At 46.1% G+C, this 19,759-nt stretch overlaps 1 protein-coding gene and 1 pseudogene across 1 annotated transcript; both read left to right on the forward strand.

Annotated features, from left to right (window-relative positions):
* The first annotated feature begins 625 nt into the window (after positions 1-625).
* Positions 626-1,868, forward strand: LOC116324414 (annotated as a pseudogene).
* A 15,883-nt stretch (positions 1,869-17,751) lies between these two features.
* Positions 17,752-19,092, forward strand: ch25h (cholesterol 25-hydroxylase). The gene is made up of 2 exons (XM_031745000.2): positions 17,752-18,371; positions 18,457-19,092. The coding sequence occupies exons 1-2, from the start codon at positions 17,943-17,945 to the stop codon at positions 18,787-18,789; spliced, it is 762 nt and encodes a 253-aa protein (XP_031600860.2). The 5' UTR covers positions 17,752-17,942; the 3' UTR covers positions 18,790-19,092.
* The last annotated feature ends 667 nt before the right edge of the window (positions 19,093-19,759 follow it).

Raw genomic sequence — 19,759 nt, forward strand, 5'->3', positions numbered from 1 at the left:
TCACTTGCACATGTTTAAATAAAGTTCATGAATGAGTCCATCACAGATTCACTCATTTACAGCAGCAGAGGAACGTGAAGCACAGCTGGAACATCTGGAACAGACCCAGCTGAACAGCAGCTGCGGTTCAGAGCTCCACGTCCACACCTGAAACTGTCACACTGCAGCACCAGCAGGTGTCGCCGTGGGGCTGAGAGTGAAGCTGTGACTCTTCAGCACGTCTCTGACAGTGAGCATGCTCAGAGCAGCACTTTCCACCATCACCGCTTCTGACACGAAGAGAAACATCAGCTCAGTCTGAGGACACCTGGCAGCTCCGCCCAGCACAGGTACAGGCTGGCTGGACTTTAGTGAGGCTTCACGTTGATTCTTTCAGAGAGGAAAATTGAACTTTATTTAGAGATAAGAGCAGCACCTCACCTCATGCACTCCCACTCTCTACACCCGACCCCGTCTTTGAGCACTCACCTGTCATTAGTGCGAGGGGGTCTGGGCCCCGCTCACAGTCACCACGGTAACATTTCAACAGAAACCCTCAAAACATTTTGGAATGCAAATTTTATTGTTCAGCTGATCTTTAATCTAAAAAAGCTGAACACACAAGATAAGCAGAAAAACATGTTTTTAAACCTGTTTAATGATTTTAATCAGCTTTAAAAAAAAGTCATCAGGAAACCACGAGGGGGGGCGGGGCTTTGAGTTGGAGACAAACTCAGCGTGAAGTCTCCCCATGACGACAGCGACACGTTCAAGGACAAGCAGCAGTGTGTGTGTGGGAGGGAGCATTTTCCATTTTCCCTCCAGCAGTAGGAAGCGTCCCAATAAGGACGGCTGGGCGGGTTCTTGCTGCTGACGCTGTGTGGGCGGGGCCTGCTGCATGATTAAATGGAGCAGTGATGATGAAGGCGAGCAGAGCTCCGACTGTGAGACAGACTAAAGGATGGCGATGCTGCTGCAGCCTCTGTGGACCTTTGTGCTGGGACACGCCCCCCTCCTGCGCTCGCCCTTCTTCCCCGTGCTCTTCTCGCTCTCCGTCTACCTGTCCTTCTGCCTGCCCTTCCTGCTGCTGGACATGCTGTCCACCAGGTGGGCGTGGGTGCTCAGGTACAAGCTGCAGCCTCAGAGCTCCATCAGCTGGTCGTCGGTGCGCGCTGCCTGACTCTGACGCTCTACAACCACCTGGTCTTCATCTTCCCGCTCACCGTGCTGCACTGGTACCTGAGGCGGGTCCACCTGCCCGAGGAGGCCCCGCCCTTCCGCGCCTGCTGGCTCAGGTGCTCGTGTGCCTGCTGCTCTTGACTTCCAGAGCTTCACCTGGCACCTGCTGCACCACCGAGTGCCCTGGCTCTACCGCACCTTCCACAAGGTGAGTCCCCGAGGACAATGGCGGTGGTGACGATGTCACGCTTTTGTTCTTCCTCCACCTCACGCTCTCTCTCCTCCTCCTCCAGGTGCACCACACCTACACTTCCACCTCCGCCCTCACCGCCGAGTACTCGGGCGCCTGGGAGACCCTCAGCCTGGGCCTGTTCGCCGCCGCCAACCCCCTCCTGCTGGGCTGCCACCCGCTCACCGAGCTCGCCTTCTTCGTGGTCAACATCTGGCTGTCGGTGGAGGATCACTGCGGCTCACGATCTGCCGTGGGCCACGCACCGCCTGGTGCCGCTGGGGCTGTCTGGCGGGCGCGCCACCACGACCTCCACCACCTCAAGTCCAAGTGCAACTTTGCGCCGTACTTCACCCACTGGGACCGCCTGGCCGGGACGCTGCAGACGCAGGACTGAGCCGCCGTGATGGCGAGGAGCTGATGTAGAGACGTTTTCTATTTATTTATTTATTCCTGTTTTTATTTATTATGCCACTTCTGAGCCCACCAATCACAGCGGGCTTCCTCTCAGCTCGCTGCTCCTGTCTGACGAGAGGCCGAGCAGACGGAGCCCAGAGGCGCCGTGAGCCGTCGACGGCGTGAGGACGTTAACTGCTACCGGACAGATGTGCCGATGAGGCAGCTGGCTGCGAGCGCGGGACAGACAAAAGTGAAACGAGGGACAGAGGAAGAGATAAGCTGGCGAGGAAGATGAGGAGTCGTGCTGCCGCTGAAGGAGAAGTGCGGCGTCAGAGGGAAACTGGAAATGTGACTGAAAACTAGACAGTTTGATTCTGAACTGGGAAGTGAAAGTTTGAGCACTGAAGACAAAATGAAGCTAAAATAAAGTTTATGAAGAGAAACACACAAGTCTGTTTCCTGTTTGTGTCCTGAACACACACACACACACACACACACACACACACACACACACACACACACACACACACACACACACACACACACAGACACACACATACAGTCACACAGACACACACACACAGATTTGTGTGTCTGTGTTGATGTACTTCAAAGTTGATGAGTGAACGAGGTGGTAAAAGTACACGTTCTGTACTTAAGTATTAGTACAAATACTGCTGTTTAAAAATACTCCAGTAAAAGCTGAAGTACTGAGTCTTTACTCGAGTAAAAGTGAAACATAAGTGTACTGAGAGTACGAAGAGAACAGCTCTGTGTGTGCAAAGCCAACTGAACCTTGTGTTATCTGAATGTCATAATACAATAATATTAGCAGACAGGATATAGATGAATCTACTTCCTGTTGCTTCCATTGTAGAGGGTGACCCTAAAGAGGAACATGAGCTCAGTCAGGGTTACCGTGGATACGGGGATGGGGGGGGGCAAAGTCAGCTTTATTGTCAAAGACCAAATGTACAGTCATACACAGGAATCTGAACACTAATCAAACTTACAGTCATTTTTTACTGAGAGCTACATTTCATTGGTGTGACGGCTGTGATCAGCTGACCTGCTGCTCTCTGTGTTTGTACACAACAGATGTGAGCAGATGTTTGACGAGGTGTCCTGGCTGACGTCTCTACACTGACACTGTTTATTCTCCTGTCCTTTCTTATGTGTCTCCATCTCTGAGAGAACTTAGCTCTCTGTCTCTCCTCTCCCTGTCACATACAGCAGCTGGACTTTTTCTGCAACACACTGTGAGACAAACTGTTTGCTGATGTTTGTAGAGCTGATAGAAACGCTGCCTTTCACATTTCCCCACATGTCACTCCCTTTGTGCTCGCTCCTCTTCAGTCGGGTTAGCTGGATGCTGATGTACCGCAACTGCAACTTCCAGTCCTGCAGTCGTTCCAACGTGGTGCCAAACATGCCCACGTTAAGCCCTGAACAGGACTTCTTATGTGTTTGATGTTTGGAGGCTGTGATGAAATATTAGCTCCCCTCAAATCAAACCAAGTTTTGAAGTAAAATGTTCCTAAAAAAATATTCAAGTAAAGTACAGATGCCTGAAAATTCTACTCAAGTAAAGAAACACAGTATTTGTACTGTGTTACCTCCCGCGTGTGCAGAGTGAGCATGCTCAGTCCACAGTGATGCTGTCCTTCAGTTCGACACGTTTTCAGGTGCATGTCATGGAAGTGCACACATGCCTATACTACAGGTCACTTTATTAGGTACAGCTTGCTGGGACCTGGTTGACCCATGTTTTTCTTCAGAGCTGCTACTTGTTGGCTGAGATTCAGCTCGGTGCTGGAAAACAAATCGCTGTGTGAGAAACGTTTTCTCTGTCGTGTCCCAGCAAGTCAGCAGTTTGTGTTCAGTCACCTTTCTTCCCAATTATGATGCAAACCCGCAGAAGTCGTTTCACTGCCAGTGAACATGATCAGATCTGCTGTCCAAGTTTTAAAACTGGGATGAAAGCTTTGAATTCACTGATCAGAGTTGAAGTGATTGAGTGACTCGAGTGAAAAGTTTTAATGGCTTTAGTGCTGAAAAATGTCTGAACTGTTCTGACAGCTGCAGTCAGTGTGCCGAGAATGAGATAAAGAGATGTGATAAACGTGTGTTCAGGGGTCGGGAAGCTGGTGGAGCGAGGTCAGGATCACGCTCACGTAGGTGTGACTGAAACAGGCAGAGCAGCTGAACCTAAACTCCAGAATATTGCAATGTGTGTTTGAGGATCCAGATGACATGAAGTCTGCCTGTAGCAGGAATCTGACGTCACTTCAGGAGAAACGCTGGTCCTTAGAAAGGCTGCGGCGTGCGTGGGAGACCGAGTGAGTCAGAGCTGCACAAACATGCTGTTATCCTTTAATCTTCTCTTTGTCCTGTTGCACTTTCTGTTTCAAGCAGCGCGCACACATTCATAAACTTCCTGCCCCCCCGTTCACTTTGTGTGTATAACTAACATGAGAGGTGTGTGTTCTTGAGCAATAACGCCGCCGTGCTGTGATTACAGCCTGTGACCTGGAATCTGGCCAAATCATTTTCAGACTCAGTTTCTTGGTTTTTTATTTCTGCTGCATTTTATTTGAAATTCTTGCTTCATGTTTATGAGATGAATGAAATATTTGTGTGCTGTTTTTATGGAGGCATGTGTTTGCATGAGGGGGAGGGTCTTCATCACAGCGAGGGGGAGGATAAACCAGTGTGTGTGTGTGTGTGTGTGTGTGTCAACATTATAAGGAATGCGTGACCTTACAGTAGTTCAGACTCACTGAGGATGATGATGACAGGCTGTGTTTCCCCTGATGATTCCTGAGAACAGTCATCGTCTCTTTTCATCCAGAAAATTCTTTTACATTCAAATCATCTTTAATATAAGAAAATAATCCATCATGCACAAAAACTCGGTTTATAAGACAACTATCTCTCAAAACTCAAAACCTGCTGCTGTTAACATCCCACCCCTCTGTACTGTGGGAGCATATGTACATATATTTTTATCTAAATGATATTTCTTCTACCTTGTATATTTCTATATTTCCTTCTGTTTTGGGATGTGAATGTTCCATCTATGTTCCTGCCTGTCTACTTTGCTGCTGTAACAATGGGAGTTTCACATCTGTCGGATTAACAAAGGCTACGTCATCTCATCTCATCCCATCTTAATGATGTGATCACAGTGCTGAACTACAGCATTACTACAGTTTGCTTTGCTATGTTTGTCCTTTAAATCCACTTTATGACTTCAGATGTAATTTCACTTATTAAAACAAAGAAATATTTAAGCTCTGCGGCTGAGTAACATAAATGATAGAAGAATGAGCTTCAGTGTTACAGTGCACCGCTCAGACATTTAGGACACACTTATTTCCTTCATTTATTGTGATGACAAAACAAATAGTTGTGAGTTTCTAACAGCTGGTTATAAAATCTGACGTTCTCGGTGTCAGATGGCTTTTGATGAGCGAACACAAGAGAAGAAAAATGAATGACCTCTCTTTGCTTTTTGCTGGAGTTTGTGTCAGAGCTGGGACCATGAGACGGTTTGTGAGACCAAATGTTAACCACAGTCATTTTAGATGCTGCCACCTCCCCGGTGTTCACCCAGAAATAAATATAATAGCTGCGTTTTGTCGTCACTCGGTTCACACTAAAATCGCTCTGCCAAAGTTCTCTCTTGTTTCTGTCTGTTTCATAAAAGTCTTCACCTTCGTTCCCAAAAGGCTGAAAACTCCACGCAGTGCGTCTGAAGCGTCCCACACTCTGTAATGTCCTCTCCAGCGTTTCCGCCATAAACCACTTCCTTCTGTTCAGAACGAAGATTTGACCTCCAACTGAAATACAACACAAACTGATAGTTTTGGTGTTACATAATTAATATTATTTCAGTTACAGAAACTTTCAGTACTTCTCTGTGAAATACTAATAAATAGCACTGTTATATTTGTCACTGCATGTGATTTAAGTTTATTCATAGTTTTACATTTAACATGTTCAGTTTTTGTAATTTTACTGATGTTTCTTGTCAGTAAATAGAGCAGATATTTGCCCAGAGCGCGGCGCCCTGCAGCAGGACGTCGCTCTGTAACGGCTGCGTTACATCATCGTCACTTTCTGATGTTTCTTTCAGTGAAATGAAACTGAAATGTTTTATTGTGATTCTGGAAAAATAAAGTTCCAAATGTTTCATCAATAAACTCTGTTTTTTTTTTTAATCATAATGAAGAAGGAACGCCTCCTTAATGGAGTTGTTATTATTTATTATTATTTATTTAATAGCGATCAAATATAGAAAAGACCGAGAACAGCTGAAGAACCTGTGTGGCTAAAACTGGCTCGAAGTTTAAATCCCATCGGCTCCTGAGCCGACAGATTTATGCAGTCAACAAATGAAGAGCTGACATCCTTCTGTCGTTAAACGAACGGATCTTATGAGGGGCCGTACAAGCCAAAATTCATTCTTTCACTCTCACACACATACATTCTTCTTTCACACACATATATATTTTCACTCTCACATACATACATTTTCATTTATGCATTCCTACATTTTGCTCTCATTTACATGCATTCAATATGCATTTAATCTCTAAATAATATATGTATGTAAGCAGAGAATGCATACATGTCAGAAGAAAATATATGTATGTGAATGAAAGAGTATAGTGGAAACGGAAGGAGTTTAATGGAAACGGAAGGCTGGGTGTCTGTACCGCAGTGATTGGCTGAGAAGCACGCGCGGTCACTTTCAAGTGTCTGACAGCATGGAGGGGAGAAGAAACTCGAGTTCTTCAGCAAGCTATCGGGGTGTTAAGAAATATTTTATCATCTCCTGAAACGGTCACATCGTTGTCCTCGTCACTTGATCGAGATGGGACGGGCTCAACTTTTTTTTTTTACGTGCGCTCAGAATAGTGGCACAAAAATAACGCCACAGTAACCCAGAAAGAGTAATATTTCAAACTCCGCCACTGCCTCGTTTGAGTTTTGGACGAAATGGATTCTGAGATATTGCATTTCGTCATTTCGAGCTGATTGGAGACCAGAACAGCCAATCAGATATTTTTGCATCCAAGTCTGTGATTGGCTGGTTTTGTGGCACAAAAATAACGCCATAGGTCACAAAATAAACTTTTAAGATATTTTCATGCGAGAATGGTGCTGTGTAAACTTCAAATATCTGCTTGATTCATCAAGACATCACATATTTCCATAAGTGCTCTAACATTTTCGGAGATGCCTGTTACCTATGGCCTTATTTTTGTCCCACTATTCTGAGCGCACCTAAAAAAAATTTGAGCGCACGTAAAAAAAAAAAGTTGAGCCCGTCCCATCTCGATCAAGTGACGAGGACAACGATGTGACCGTTTCAGGAGATGATAAAATATTTCTTAACACCCCGATAGCTTGCTGAAGAACTGGAGTTTCTTCTCCCCCCTCCATACTGTCAGACACTTGAAAGTGACCCGCGCGTGCTTCTCAGCCAATCACAGCGGTACAGACACCCAGCCTTCCGTTTCCATTAAACTCCTTCCGTTTCCACTATACTCTTTCATTCACATACATATATTTTCTTCTGACATGTATGCATTCTCTTCTTACATACATATATTATTTGTGAGATTAAATGCATATTGAATGCATGTAAATGAGAGCAAAATGTAGGAATGCATAAATGAAAATGTATGTATGTGAGAGTGAAAATGTATGTATGTGAAAGAAGAATATATGTGTGTGAGAGTGAAAATATATGTATGTGAGAGTGAAAATATATGTGTGTGAGAGAGTGAAAGAATGAATTTTGGCTTGTACGGCCCCTCATAGGATCTACCGCCATTTCTCTGGCTGTCAGTAGTCCTCTTGTAGATCTCTAAGCTGTTATTAAAGATAATTTATACGAGAACAATGTTCATACACGCGGGAATTTACTCTGAAAAGTTCTGTGAGACTTGGGTTCAGCTTATTAATCTTACAGGACGTCTGTGGACGCACAGCTCTGCAGAGGATCTCAGAATATTTCAAATGAATAAAAACCTGTGAAAGGTTTCTGCCAATAAAAAAGCCAAATGTAAATCTCCCTGCAGGTGAACGTTTGTCACCGAGAGATCTTTGTAATCAAAGTCCGTCTCCACAGGTTAAAGGTACAGCCTCTGACAAACATCACAGACAATAAATTGCTACTGAACTGATGATATTGCTCAAATAATTGTTACCGCTAAAAAGTAGGATAAACACCTTAGTTCATAATCAGCCTCGACATTTCAGTCTGTGTTTCACACAGAGCTGCAGTCAGGCTGACGATCACAGCTGCTTCTTGTGTTTCTGTGGTTCAGCTTTTGTGGCTCTCTCTGGCTTTATGTTGAAGAAACACCGCGTGAGCACAATCAGAATCAACCACCAAAAAAACAAACACTGACCAACGAAGGAAGCCGAGCGTGGAGCCCAGTATCCACCGGCTATTCAGGCATTAATGGTTGATCTGTGCCTGTCTTTGTGACGGTTCATACCCCGTAGGCTCACAGACAACAGGTGACCTGAAAACATCCTCGCACCGGACGACTCACAGCGCGACCTTCCACAACATGCTGCTGGAGCCGACCTATTAGAGCTCACCGTGTACACAAAGCTCCATATCTGCAGAATACTTGGTCACAAGCAGCACTTACTGAACAACGTGGTTCATTTAAGAATCTGCAGCATCTTAACTGACAGTGACAACATTTCAAACTGACATTGAGCTTGAACCTTGTAACATCACATGCTAGCTGACGTCAGCTTGTAACGTTACGTTAACTTGCTTTGAACTTTGTACAAATGAGGGTTCAATTAAAAAATAACATTAATAATAATAATACAATGACAGATAATCTTTGCTTTCATCATCAAGTCCCTTTGGATTGACTCGCAGACACCATTTCATTTTGTCATTAGGGCCAGAAGAGAAAGTTGAGCTCTTCAACACTTCTCCCATTTCCTCTCTGCAAAAACTAAAGTTGTTTATGGTCCACATGTAGGAAAACTTCACAACTTTGACCTGTGTGTAACATTAACGTGATATTATTAAAAACGTTAACAGCCTCCATGAAACCTTGTATCCCGTCTCAAGAAGAAAACGTCTGCGCTCAGGAGTCTCAATGTCCGCCATCAGTGTACTCGTCCCGATACAGAAAAGCTGCGACTGGAACATGTTTGTCCTTTCCATTTGTGCAACATCTCTAAAATTAGAAATATCCTGTCTCAGAGTGATGCTGAAAAACTAGTTCATGCATTTATTACTTCCAGGCTGGACTACTGTAATTCTTTATTATCAGGATGTCCTAAAAACTCCCTGAAAAGCCTTCAGCTGATCCAAAATGCTGCAGCAAGAGTCCTGACAGGGACTAGAAAGAGAGAGCAGATTTCTCCTGTTTTGGCTTCCCTTCATTGGCTTCCTGTTAAATCCAGAATTCAAAATCCTGCTCCTCACATACAAGGTCTTAAATAATCAGGCCCCATCTTATCTTAATGACCTTGTAGTACCATATCACCCTATTAGAGCACTTCGCTCACACTGCAGGCCTACTTGTTGTTCCTAGAGTATTTAAAAGTAGAATGGGAGGCAGAGCCTTCAGTTTTCAGGCCCCTCTTCTGTGGAACCAGCTTCCAGTTTGGATTCAGGAGACAGACACTATCTCTACTTTCAAGATTAGGCTTCAAACTTTCCTTTTTGCTAAAGCATATAGTTAGGGGCTGGACCAGGTGACCCTGAATCCTCCTTAGTTATGCTGCAATAGACGTGAGCTGCCGGGGATTCCCATGATGCATTGAGTTTTCCTTTCCAGTCACCTTTTTCACTCACTATGTGTTAATAGACCTCTCAGCATCGAATCATATCTGTTATTAATCTCTGTCTCTCTTCCACAGCATGTCTTTATCCTGTCTTCCTTCTCTCACCCCAACCAATCACAGCAGATGGCCCCGCCTCCCTGAGCCTGGTTCTGCTGGAGGTTTCTTCCTGTTAAAGGGGTTTTTCCTTCCCACTGTCGCCAAAGTGCTTGCTCATAGGGGTCATATGATTGTTGGGTTTTTCTGTACCTATGAAGCGCCTTGAGGCGACTTTTGTTGTGATTTGGCGCTATATAAATAAAATTGAATTGAATTGAATTGAATTGCACCTGCGCGGGTCGCCACCAACACTCAGTCTTTCAGGCTCTGTGCAGAGAGCAAAGGTTGATTTAGCATCTGTGGTGACTAACGAGGAAACTGGAAACGCCTCTCACAGATGTGAAGGGAAGGCACCACGAATCATATCAACAGCTCTCTGTTTGAGTCTGAAAGTGTTGGTATGTGACTAAACTTAAACGTACTCCATGCCCCAAACGCTCACCCTAAATAATAACCTGCTGCAATGTTTTTCTCTGAATGAGAGTTATTTATCTGGAATATTTCTCAACCTTATGGTTTTTCACAGTGGTGGCTGGTTTTACATGGAAAATTAAATGTTAATTTTACGCTAACTGCTTGCATGTGACACTGTGGTATACTCGCCATGCTTTTACAAATAAAAGCATATTTTCACCTAAGAGTGTGCTGTAAGACTAACTAACAGTAAGATTGTATGTTACATGCTGTTTCTCTCTCTGGTTGGCGGTTGGTGTCGGTGGTTGGTGTCGGTGGGTGGTGTCGGTGGATGGTGACGGTTGGTGGTGTCGGTGGTTGGTGTCGGTGGGTGGTGTCGGTGGACGGTGACAATTGATGGTGTCGGTGGATGGTGATGGCTGGTAGTGTCGGTGGATGGTGACGGTTGGTGGTGTCGGTGGGTGGTGTCGGTGGATGGTGATGATTGGTGGTGTCGGTGGTTGGTGTCGGTGGGTGGTGTCGGTGGGTGGTGTCGGTGGATGGTGACGGTTGGTGGTGTCGGTGGTTGGTGTCGGTGGGTGGTGTCGGTGGACGGTGACGATTGATGGTGTCAGTGGTTGGTGATGGCTGGTAGTGTCGGTGGATGGTGACGGTTGGTGGTGTCGGTGGGTGGTGTCGGTGGATGGTGACGATTGGTGGTGTCGGTGGGTGGTGTCGGTGGATGGTGACGATTGGTGGTGTCGGTGGGTGGTGTCGGTGCTTAGTGTCGGTGGTTGGTGTCGGTGGATGGTGACAGTTGGTGGTGTCGGTGGGTGGTGTCGGTGGATGGTGACAGTTGGTGGTGTTGGTGGTTGGTGTCAGTGGGTGGTGTCGGTGGACGGTGACGATTGATGGTGTCGGTGGATGGTGATGGCTGGTAGTGTCGGTGGATGGTGACGGTTGGTGGTGTCGGTCGGTGGTGTCGGTGGATGGTGACGCTTGGTGGTGTCGGTGGATGGTGTCGGTGGGTGGTGTCGGTGGGTGGTGTCGGTGGATGGTGACGATTGGTGGTGTCGGTGGGTGGTGTCGGTGGATGGTGACGATTGGTGGTGTCGGTGGGTGGTGTCGGTGCTTAGTGTCGGTGGTTGGTGTCGGTGGATGGTGACAGTTGGTGGTGTCGGTGGGTGGTGTCGGTGGATGGTGACAGTTGGTGGTGTTGGTGGTTGGTGTCAGTGGGTGGTGTCGGTGGACGGTGACGATTGATGGTGTCGGTGGATGGTGATGGCTGGTAGTGTCGGTGGATGGTGACGGTTGGTGGTGTCGGTCGGTGGTGTCGGTGGATGGTGACGCTTGGTGGTGTCGGTGGATGGTGTCGGTGCTTAGTGTCGGTGGTTGGTGTCGGTGGATGGTGACAGTTGGTGGTGTCGGTGGGTGGTGTCGGTGGATGGTGACGGTTGGTGGTGTCAGTGGTTGGTGTCGGTGGGTGGTGTCAGTGGTTGGTGTCGGTGGATGGTGACAATTGATGGTGTCGGTGAATGGTGATGGCTGGTGGTGTCGGTGGATGGTGACGGTGGGTGGTGTCAGTGGTCGGTGTCAGTGGGTGGTGTCGGTGGTTGGTGTCGGTGGATGGTGTCGGTGGTTGGTGTCGGTGGATGGTAACGGTCGGTGGTGTCGGTGGGTGGTGTCGGTGGATGGTGATGGTTGGTGGTGTTGGTGGTTGGTGTCAGTGGGTGGTGTCGGTGGTTGGTGTCAGTGGGTGGTGTCAGTGGGTGGTTCCAATAGGCGGTGTCAGTGGGTGGTGTCGGTGGGTGGTGTCGTTGGTTGGTGTCAGTGGGCGGTGTCAGTGGGTGGTGTCGGTGAGGCTCTGAGGATGAAAAATCAGTTTGATTGTGTCGTCACTCTTTAATCAGATATGTTTTGTTTATATTTGACTCCAGTGGAAAAGGTTCCCATAAACGCCTCCGTCGTGTGTCACGCTCGTCTCCTGTCATGTCCCGTCATATTTTTATCATTTTCATTTTCACCTGTGAGCGGCTGCTCGCCCAGAGGAAGCTGACGGGTTTTAACGTTTCGCTGTGAAACAATCAGACAAACTGTTGACGAGGAGCTCGTGTTTCGTCTCTTGGTTCAAACCATTGACTGTAGAAAACATGGACGACGCGACTCCGCCTCCTCCCATTGTGCAAAAATGAAGCCAAAATATCCCGCTTGTGGAGGCTGCCATCTTGCAAATTTGGAGCCAGAGTCTGCGCAGTAGTGACTTGAGGTGGAGCGACTGTGTAACGCTCCCGCGCACACACCCGCTGGACATGACCGCAAACACGCCCCTACACTTTTACGTAGCCCGGCTGCTCGAGTTTTTGCTGGTTTACCGCGACTGACGACTCGTTTAATTAAGGTAAATACAACCATGTCACTGTTATAAAAAAAAGACGCACAGCTTATCATCTTATAGTTCTAAAATCACTTTGTTGTTAATTCATTAGCTAGATTAGCCGCTAGCATACGCACTGTGTTGGAGGCTTGTTGCTAGCTAGTTAGCGATGCTACACACCTGCTACTCTAATAGTCTGTGTTATTGAAGGATTCAGCACTTCTTATGTTTGTTATCCATTTTTAGACAGCGATGAGATCAGCTGCACACTCTACAGAAGCCCAGAGTTACTGTTAATATCAAAAATATAATGCTGTCCTTTGAGATTTTAACATAAGACTGTGAGTGTAATGGATCTAAAACTGTTTAAATCTTCAGAGCCCTCTACAGCCTGGTAACATGGAAACTTTAAAAACATCAGCAGAATGTTTCAGTAGTGTAGTCTAATTTGTTCTTTTCATTTAATAATAGAGTCCATATTTTATCAACAGCTACATTCACCCTGGAGAGAAACTAGTGAGGGAGACCACCAGGACCAAGCTGGGTTTCCTGGGTCCAGAGGTTTGGAGAAACTTCTTCCTTTTCTTTCATCACAGCTGTCCTGTGCCAGAGGTGCTGTTGACCCACTGAAAGAGGCATCATTTAAGAAACACCAGGAAGACTGAAGCTCATCGCATTGATCAAGCAGGACTCATGATCTTCACCAGCAGCTCCCTCACAGGAAATCTTCAGCACTCCTCCGTAGGGCCCGATCCAGGAGATGGATAAACCCAGCATTTCATGAACACTGTGATGAGACCTTTGCTTTGTGTAATGTTATAAATACTCGGATACTCCCAGAGGCTCCAGACTTTTACATAAAGATATTATATTCAGTCCTGTAGAAAGTTATATATTTAAAATATATGATCCTCTCTGGTTACTCTGGGATGAATAACTCTGCATCACTTTATGGCAAATAACACACTATCTGCAAAAAACTGTGAAAGAATTCCAGATGACAAGTTTGTAGTTCAACATACAAGTGACGACCTTTGACCTTCATCAGGTTTTATTTAATTGTGCCAGAGAAAATCTCATATGCTCTTCATGCAGCTGAGTACACCAAGTGTTTAAAAAGCAAGCTGTGCAGGTCTGAGATCAGCAGCTTTGTGAAACACCAAACTGAGGTCCTGTTAATGCTGATATATAGTGACACTGTTACATGAGTGATTAATCCTTTGTTTTTTGTCTTTAACTTTATCAATAAAGCTGCAGCTTTCACTACAGCACGTGTGGTACTTTAACCTTTGTACTGTTTTCATCAGTTCATTTTGCAGTTAACATGTGAACATGTTGGATGATCTGTCTGCTGTCACTGGGTGGTGCTGAGGTCTGAATCTGAGGGCAGCTCCTGTAATCACAAAGACAACAGAACCATCAAACTCAAATATAAATTTTATCCTCAAAATTGAAATGAAGCTGATTCTTCTGTCCTCACACACTCAGGATCTGAAGTTCTTCTCTTACATTTTTTCAGTATTACAGTACACTACAGTACTTTAATCCATAGTTCCTGATTAATGAGGAGTTACTGAAGTACAAGCTTTTAAAAAAGATGTTACTGTCTTTACAGATGTGGCAAGAGCCTGAAAACATGCTGTTGTTTGCACATATTTAATAATCAGCTCTGCACAGGAGCTGCAGCAGCGTGCAGCCTGTTGCTTTACAGTATAATACTTGTAATAAAAGTACAGTAACAGTAATTAGTGACTGAGCAGCCCGGGCGTTTCTCTTGATTTCTTTAGTAAATTCATTCACCTGCACAGATTAGCTAAACGAACCCTGACAGCGGTGCTCATTTTAGCTAGATAGGTCTCAGGACATAGCTAAGGACGGAAGTTACGGATTAGCTTACAAACACGTTTAACTTAGCGAAAAAAGTGCAGCGGGGCCTTGGGTCCTTCTGTCGGGTAGTCCAGTTTACTGAAGAACACCTCAGACTGTCAGGTTAAAACACTCGTCGTGTGTTTTCGTAGCGTAAACGCTGGCCCTCCTCTCAGAGCCTACGCTCTATCTGCTATTCCCGAACAGAGATACGCAAGTTTCTCCGTGACTGCAGCTGCCAGTCAAAGCTGCTATGATGACGTTTCACCCCAATTTAACATCGCCGCGGTAGGAATTAGAATCAAACTTATGGGAAAGGAGACCCCTTGGACATCAATCAGCATGATGAGAACTATTGATAACAAAAGAAAGAATCTTTGGAAAAAAATTATCTAAGGAGAAAAAATTTATTTTAGTCTGACCCCAGTCCCATCCGCTAACATGGAGGAGGCGGGGTTTATGACCTATACTGCAGCCAGACACCAGGGGGCGATAGAGACGCTTTGGCTTCATTTTTGGGGAGCTGTGGCGTCGTCCATGTTTTCTACAGTCAATGGTTCAAACAAATGACTCCAGAGAGGAAGTCAGTTATAAACATCTGATCGGCGGATAGACGCTGCTCCTATCTGATCAGATAAGCCGTGTCAGGAGACGCACATGGGCACAGGGTGGAGGTATTTAAGGGAAAAATGTTCATCTGTTAACGTAAATTATAAAAATAACTTGAGTTTCAAACTACAAACTGACCCAAAGAAAACGAAATGTGCTCTTCATCACCTCCACCCACTAACACCACCCACTAACACCACCCACTCAGTTTCAGAGGAACTAAGCATGTGAAGTCTCAGTCATCAGGGTCGGTTCTGGTTCATCCTTCAGCAGCAGTGTTAGCGAGCGTCACACTTACTGACACACAAATGTGTGTGTGTGTGTGTGTGTGTGTGTGTGTGTGTGTGTGGTTTCTGGGAATTTAGTGTGTGTATTCTGTGGAGCGGCTCCTTCAGCCAGGATCAACAATAACATCAGGAACTCTGCAGACTTCCTCCAGACTCACATCAGTCGTTTGTCCCTGATGTAAACTTTACTTCAGTAGAATCACAGCTGCGTCATCCACCCACACATGCATACAGCGCTTTACTCCAACCTGTTTTTAGCCATCAGGTCCACACACACAGATTCCCCAGGGGAACTCCGAGGACCCGGGAACCAACCCTGTGATTAGCAGAAAACTCCACATCATCAAAGTCATCCCGACTTTATTTGGGAAGCTGTGAGTTTGTAGCTGAAACGTTATTTTTCTGTTTCATTTCACAGAGAACGTGAAACTTAACAAGCAGCTGTTAGAAACACAATTTAAACTTTTGTCATCACAAATGTTTTGATGTTGTGGTTTATTTTTAGAGGATTCGATGTTGAGACAAATGTCTAAGAGCTGCTCTGGTAAATCTCATTCTTCTATCATTTATGTCGTTCAGAGCGTGAATATCTCTAATTATATCTGAATAAAGTGGATCTAAAGGAAAAATACAGCAAATCAAACTGTAGATCAGCACTATGATGACATCATTAAACAAAGTTACATTTCATATTTATAATATTAAACGTTTGCAGTGTTATTATCTTAAATCAAATCATTTGATCATCGATCATTAACTTTTATTTTTAAAAAGGTAAGTCAAGGAACTTCCTAATGTTTTCATAGAGAAGATTAAACATATGAGATTTTTAGGTTAATAATATTACATAATAATATTTGTGATTATAAATCCAGTATTCACCTGGACTCCGCCTCTTCCTCCACTGAAGACGCAGCGTCCAGGTGAACAGAGCATGCATCAGTGTTTGGACATGTTGTTATTTTAAACCTGTAAATACTTGTTTATGTTATTTATCATGAAACATCTGTAAAAATACAAAAGATGAACTCTGAGTTTGTGGAAACACGTAAACTTTTAGAAAGTTTTACGGCACATTTCTGATGCCTCGCGATGCTCGACTGACATGTGACAAGAAGAGACGGCGAGGAATGTGAGCCTTCATCATCAGAGGACACAGCCTGTCGTCATCATCCTCAGTGAGTCTGAACCACTGTAAGCTCACACATTCATTTCTCATAATGCTGACACACACACCACACCTGGTAAAAGTACACACATTCACTACAGACACTCACACACCACAAAGCTGAAGCACTGATTCAGCTTCTTTAGTGTTCGCATAGAGCAGGGGTGGACAACCTGCGGCTCCGGAGCAGTAAGTATTTAACTGAAGTGTTTGTTTTATATTTGTGTTAGTTCTTTTTTAAAACTTGTAGTTCTAAATTGGAAGATTATTGCGATCTTGAATAATAAAAATAAAGTTATATTTTATTATTTTCGTTGTTCAAAATAAGCGTCACACTCTTTGAAGCCGGTATACCCGCCGGAACGACATGCATTTACCGAGACTTTCAGCCCCAGGTAGGCCTAGTATGGAAAAATGTAAGGAAAAAAAATATCTGAAGAAAATACATTTAACGATGGGCAGATTTATTTGTATTTACTTCTGACGAGAGTGGCCTACCAGTATGTCTAATTTGTGGAGTGTTGATCTTCGGATCCACATATGTATGTGAGCATCTGTTCTCCACCATGAACTATGTTAAAAACAAACACCGCACACGCCTCACAGACGACAGCTTACAGTCCTGCGTAAAGATGAAAGTGACTTCGTACAGCAGACACAGCACAGAGGTTCAGGAGCAGAAGTCCGATTGTAAACACATCACGGCAGAACCGACGATGTTTACATGAACATGCTCTTCAGCATCTCTTTATTGACCACTTTTCACACACACAGCCGGCTGTAGCTTTCCAGCGCACAGCCCGACACATACAAACAACAGCAGAGAGAACAAGCCGGTGAGGCGTGATTGCGGATGCCACTCAGGTACGTCTGCCTCTCCTGCAGCGTCACTGCGGGCCACGCCCCGCGAAGCACATTAACCCGGTAAAATAAATATTATGCAGATATGCTGAAAATATTTATTTTAATTTTTAGAACATAGTGCTTTTTCCAATTATTTTTTAAATTCTGGTCAAGGCTCCGCTACACTCCGGGAAGCCCAGAAGGCGATATAAGGATGACGGCTCACTGTTTTTCTTTTGCTACATGGATAATTTAAGTTCAGCTTTTTAATTCATTTAAAAAAAACACCTTCAACTGGTTGACTTTATTTTTAGTTATTATTTTTTAAGGGTTGACAATGTGTTCATTACATAAATGTGGCAGCGTAGGCTAACACTGCAGCTGTAGCTAAAAGTTGCTTCAGCCCGTATAAACATCACACACGTGCTCTAACCTGCCAACAATGGGAGCGCGTGAGCAGCGCTCACAGGGGCAATCCTTAGTGTGCAGTGAACAAGCCTGCTGTGGAATGTGTGTGTGGGAGGGAGCGTTTTCCATTTTCCCTCCAGCAGTAGGAAGCGTCCCAATAAGGACGGCAGGGCGGGTTCTTGCTGCTGACGCTGTGTGGGCGGGGCCTGCTGCATGATTAAATGGAGCAGTGATGATGAAGGCGAGCAGAGCTCCGACTGTGAGACAGACTAAAGGATGGCGATGCTGCTGCAGCCTCTGTGGACCTTTGTGCTGGGACACGCCCCCCTCCTGCGCTCGCCCTTCTTCCCCGTGCTCTTCTCGCTCTCCGTCTACCTGTCCTTCTGCCTGCCCTTCCTGCTGCTGGACACGCTGTCCACCAGGTGGGCGTGGGTGCTCAGGTACAAGCTGCAGCCTCAGAGCTCCATCAGCTGGTCGTCGGTGCGGCGCTGCCTGGCTCTGACGCTCTACAACCACCTGGTCTTCATCTTCCCGCTCACCGTGCTGCACTGGTACCTGAGGCGGGTCCACCTGCCCGAGGAGGCCCCGCCCCTTCCGCGCCTGCTGGCTCAGGTGCTCGTGTGCCTGCTGCTCTTTGACTTCCAGAGCTTCACCTGGCACCTGCTGCACCACCGAGTGCCCTGGCTCTACCGCACCTTCCACAAGGTGAGTCCCCGAGGACAATGGCGGTGGTGACGATGTCACGCTTTTGTTCTTCCTCCACCTCACGCTCTCTCTCCTCCTCCTCCAGGTGCACCACACCTACACTTCCACCTCCGCCCTCACCGCCGAGTACTCGGGCGCCTGGGAGACCCTCAGCCTGGGCCTGTTCGCCGCCGCCAACCCCCTCCTGCTGGGCTGCCACCCGCTCACCGAGCTCGCCTTCTTCGTGGTCAACATCTGGCTGTCGGTGGAGGATCACTGCGGCTACGATCTGCCGTGGGCCACGCACCGCCTGGTGCCGCTGGGGCTGTACGGCGGGGCGCGCCACCACGACCTCCACCACCTCAAGTCCAAGTGCAACTTTGCGCCGTACTTCACCCACTGGGACCGCCTGGCCGGGACGCTGCAGACGCAGGACTGAGCCGCCGTGATGGCGAGGAGCTGATGTAGAGACGTTTTCTATTTATTTATTTCTTCCTGTTTTTATTTATTATGCCACTTCTGAGCCCACCAATCACAGCGGGCTCTCCTCAGCTCGCTGCTCCTGTCTGACGTAGAGACGGAGCAGACGGAGCCCGAGAGCGCCGTGAGCCGTCGACGGCGTGAGGACGTTAACTGCTACCGGACAGATGTGCCGATGAGGCAGCTGGCTGCGAGCGCAGGACAGACAAAAGTGAAACGAGGGACAGAGGAAGAGATAAGCTGGCGAGGAAGATGAGGAGTCGTGCCGCTGAAGGAGAAGCGCGTCAGAGGAAACTGGAAATGTGACTGAAAACTAGACAGTTTGATTCTGAACTGGGAAGTGAAAGTTTGAGCACTGAAGACAAAATGAAGCTAAAATAAAGTTTATGAAGAGAAACACACAAGTCTGTTTCCTGTTTGTGTCCTAAACACACACACACACACACACAGACACACACAGACACACACACACATCTGTGTGTGTGTGTGTCTGTGTGTGTGTGCAGGTGTCTCACCTGCTCTGCAAGCTTTAGCAGGAGACAGATCGTCGGTGGATCTCTGAACGTCACGATTCAAACAGAATCTGTGAACATTCAGTAGGAATAATACGTCGTCTGCAGAGACGTCATCATGTTGTTAAAGTAAAAATGGAGGTAGAGCCTTCAGTTTTTAGGCCCCATCTTATTTTACTGACCTTATAGTAGCATACCACCCCATTAGAGCACTTTGCTCTCACACTGCAGGGGTCTCTATGGCTACGTTCACACTGCAGGCGAAAGCGCATCAAATCCGATTTTTTCGCCCCTATGCGACCCGTATCCAATCATGGTATGACAGTGTGAACGGCACAAATCCGATATTTTCAAATCCGATCTGGGTCACTTTCGTATGTGGTACTGAATCCGATACGTATCCGATGTTTTAGAAAG

This window comes from Oreochromis aureus, linkage group 8 (assembly GCF_013358895.1).
Source record: "Oreochromis aureus strain Israel breed Guangdong linkage group 8, ZZ_aureus, whole genome shotgun sequence".
NCBI lineage: Eukaryota > Metazoa > Chordata > Actinopteri > Cichliformes > Cichlidae > Oreochromis > Oreochromis aureus.

What these genes read in the sequence shown, in the direction of transcription:
- ch25h (XM_031745000.2), top strand. Translation starts at nt 17,943, where the DNA reads ATGGCGATGCTGCTGCAGCCTCTGTGGACCTTTGTGCTGGGACACGCC. An exon ending in TCTACCGCACCTTCCACAAG is followed by an intron (nt 18,372 to 18,456) that starts GTGAGTCCCCGA and finishes CTCCTCCTCCAG; the next exon opens with GTGCACCACACCTACACTTC.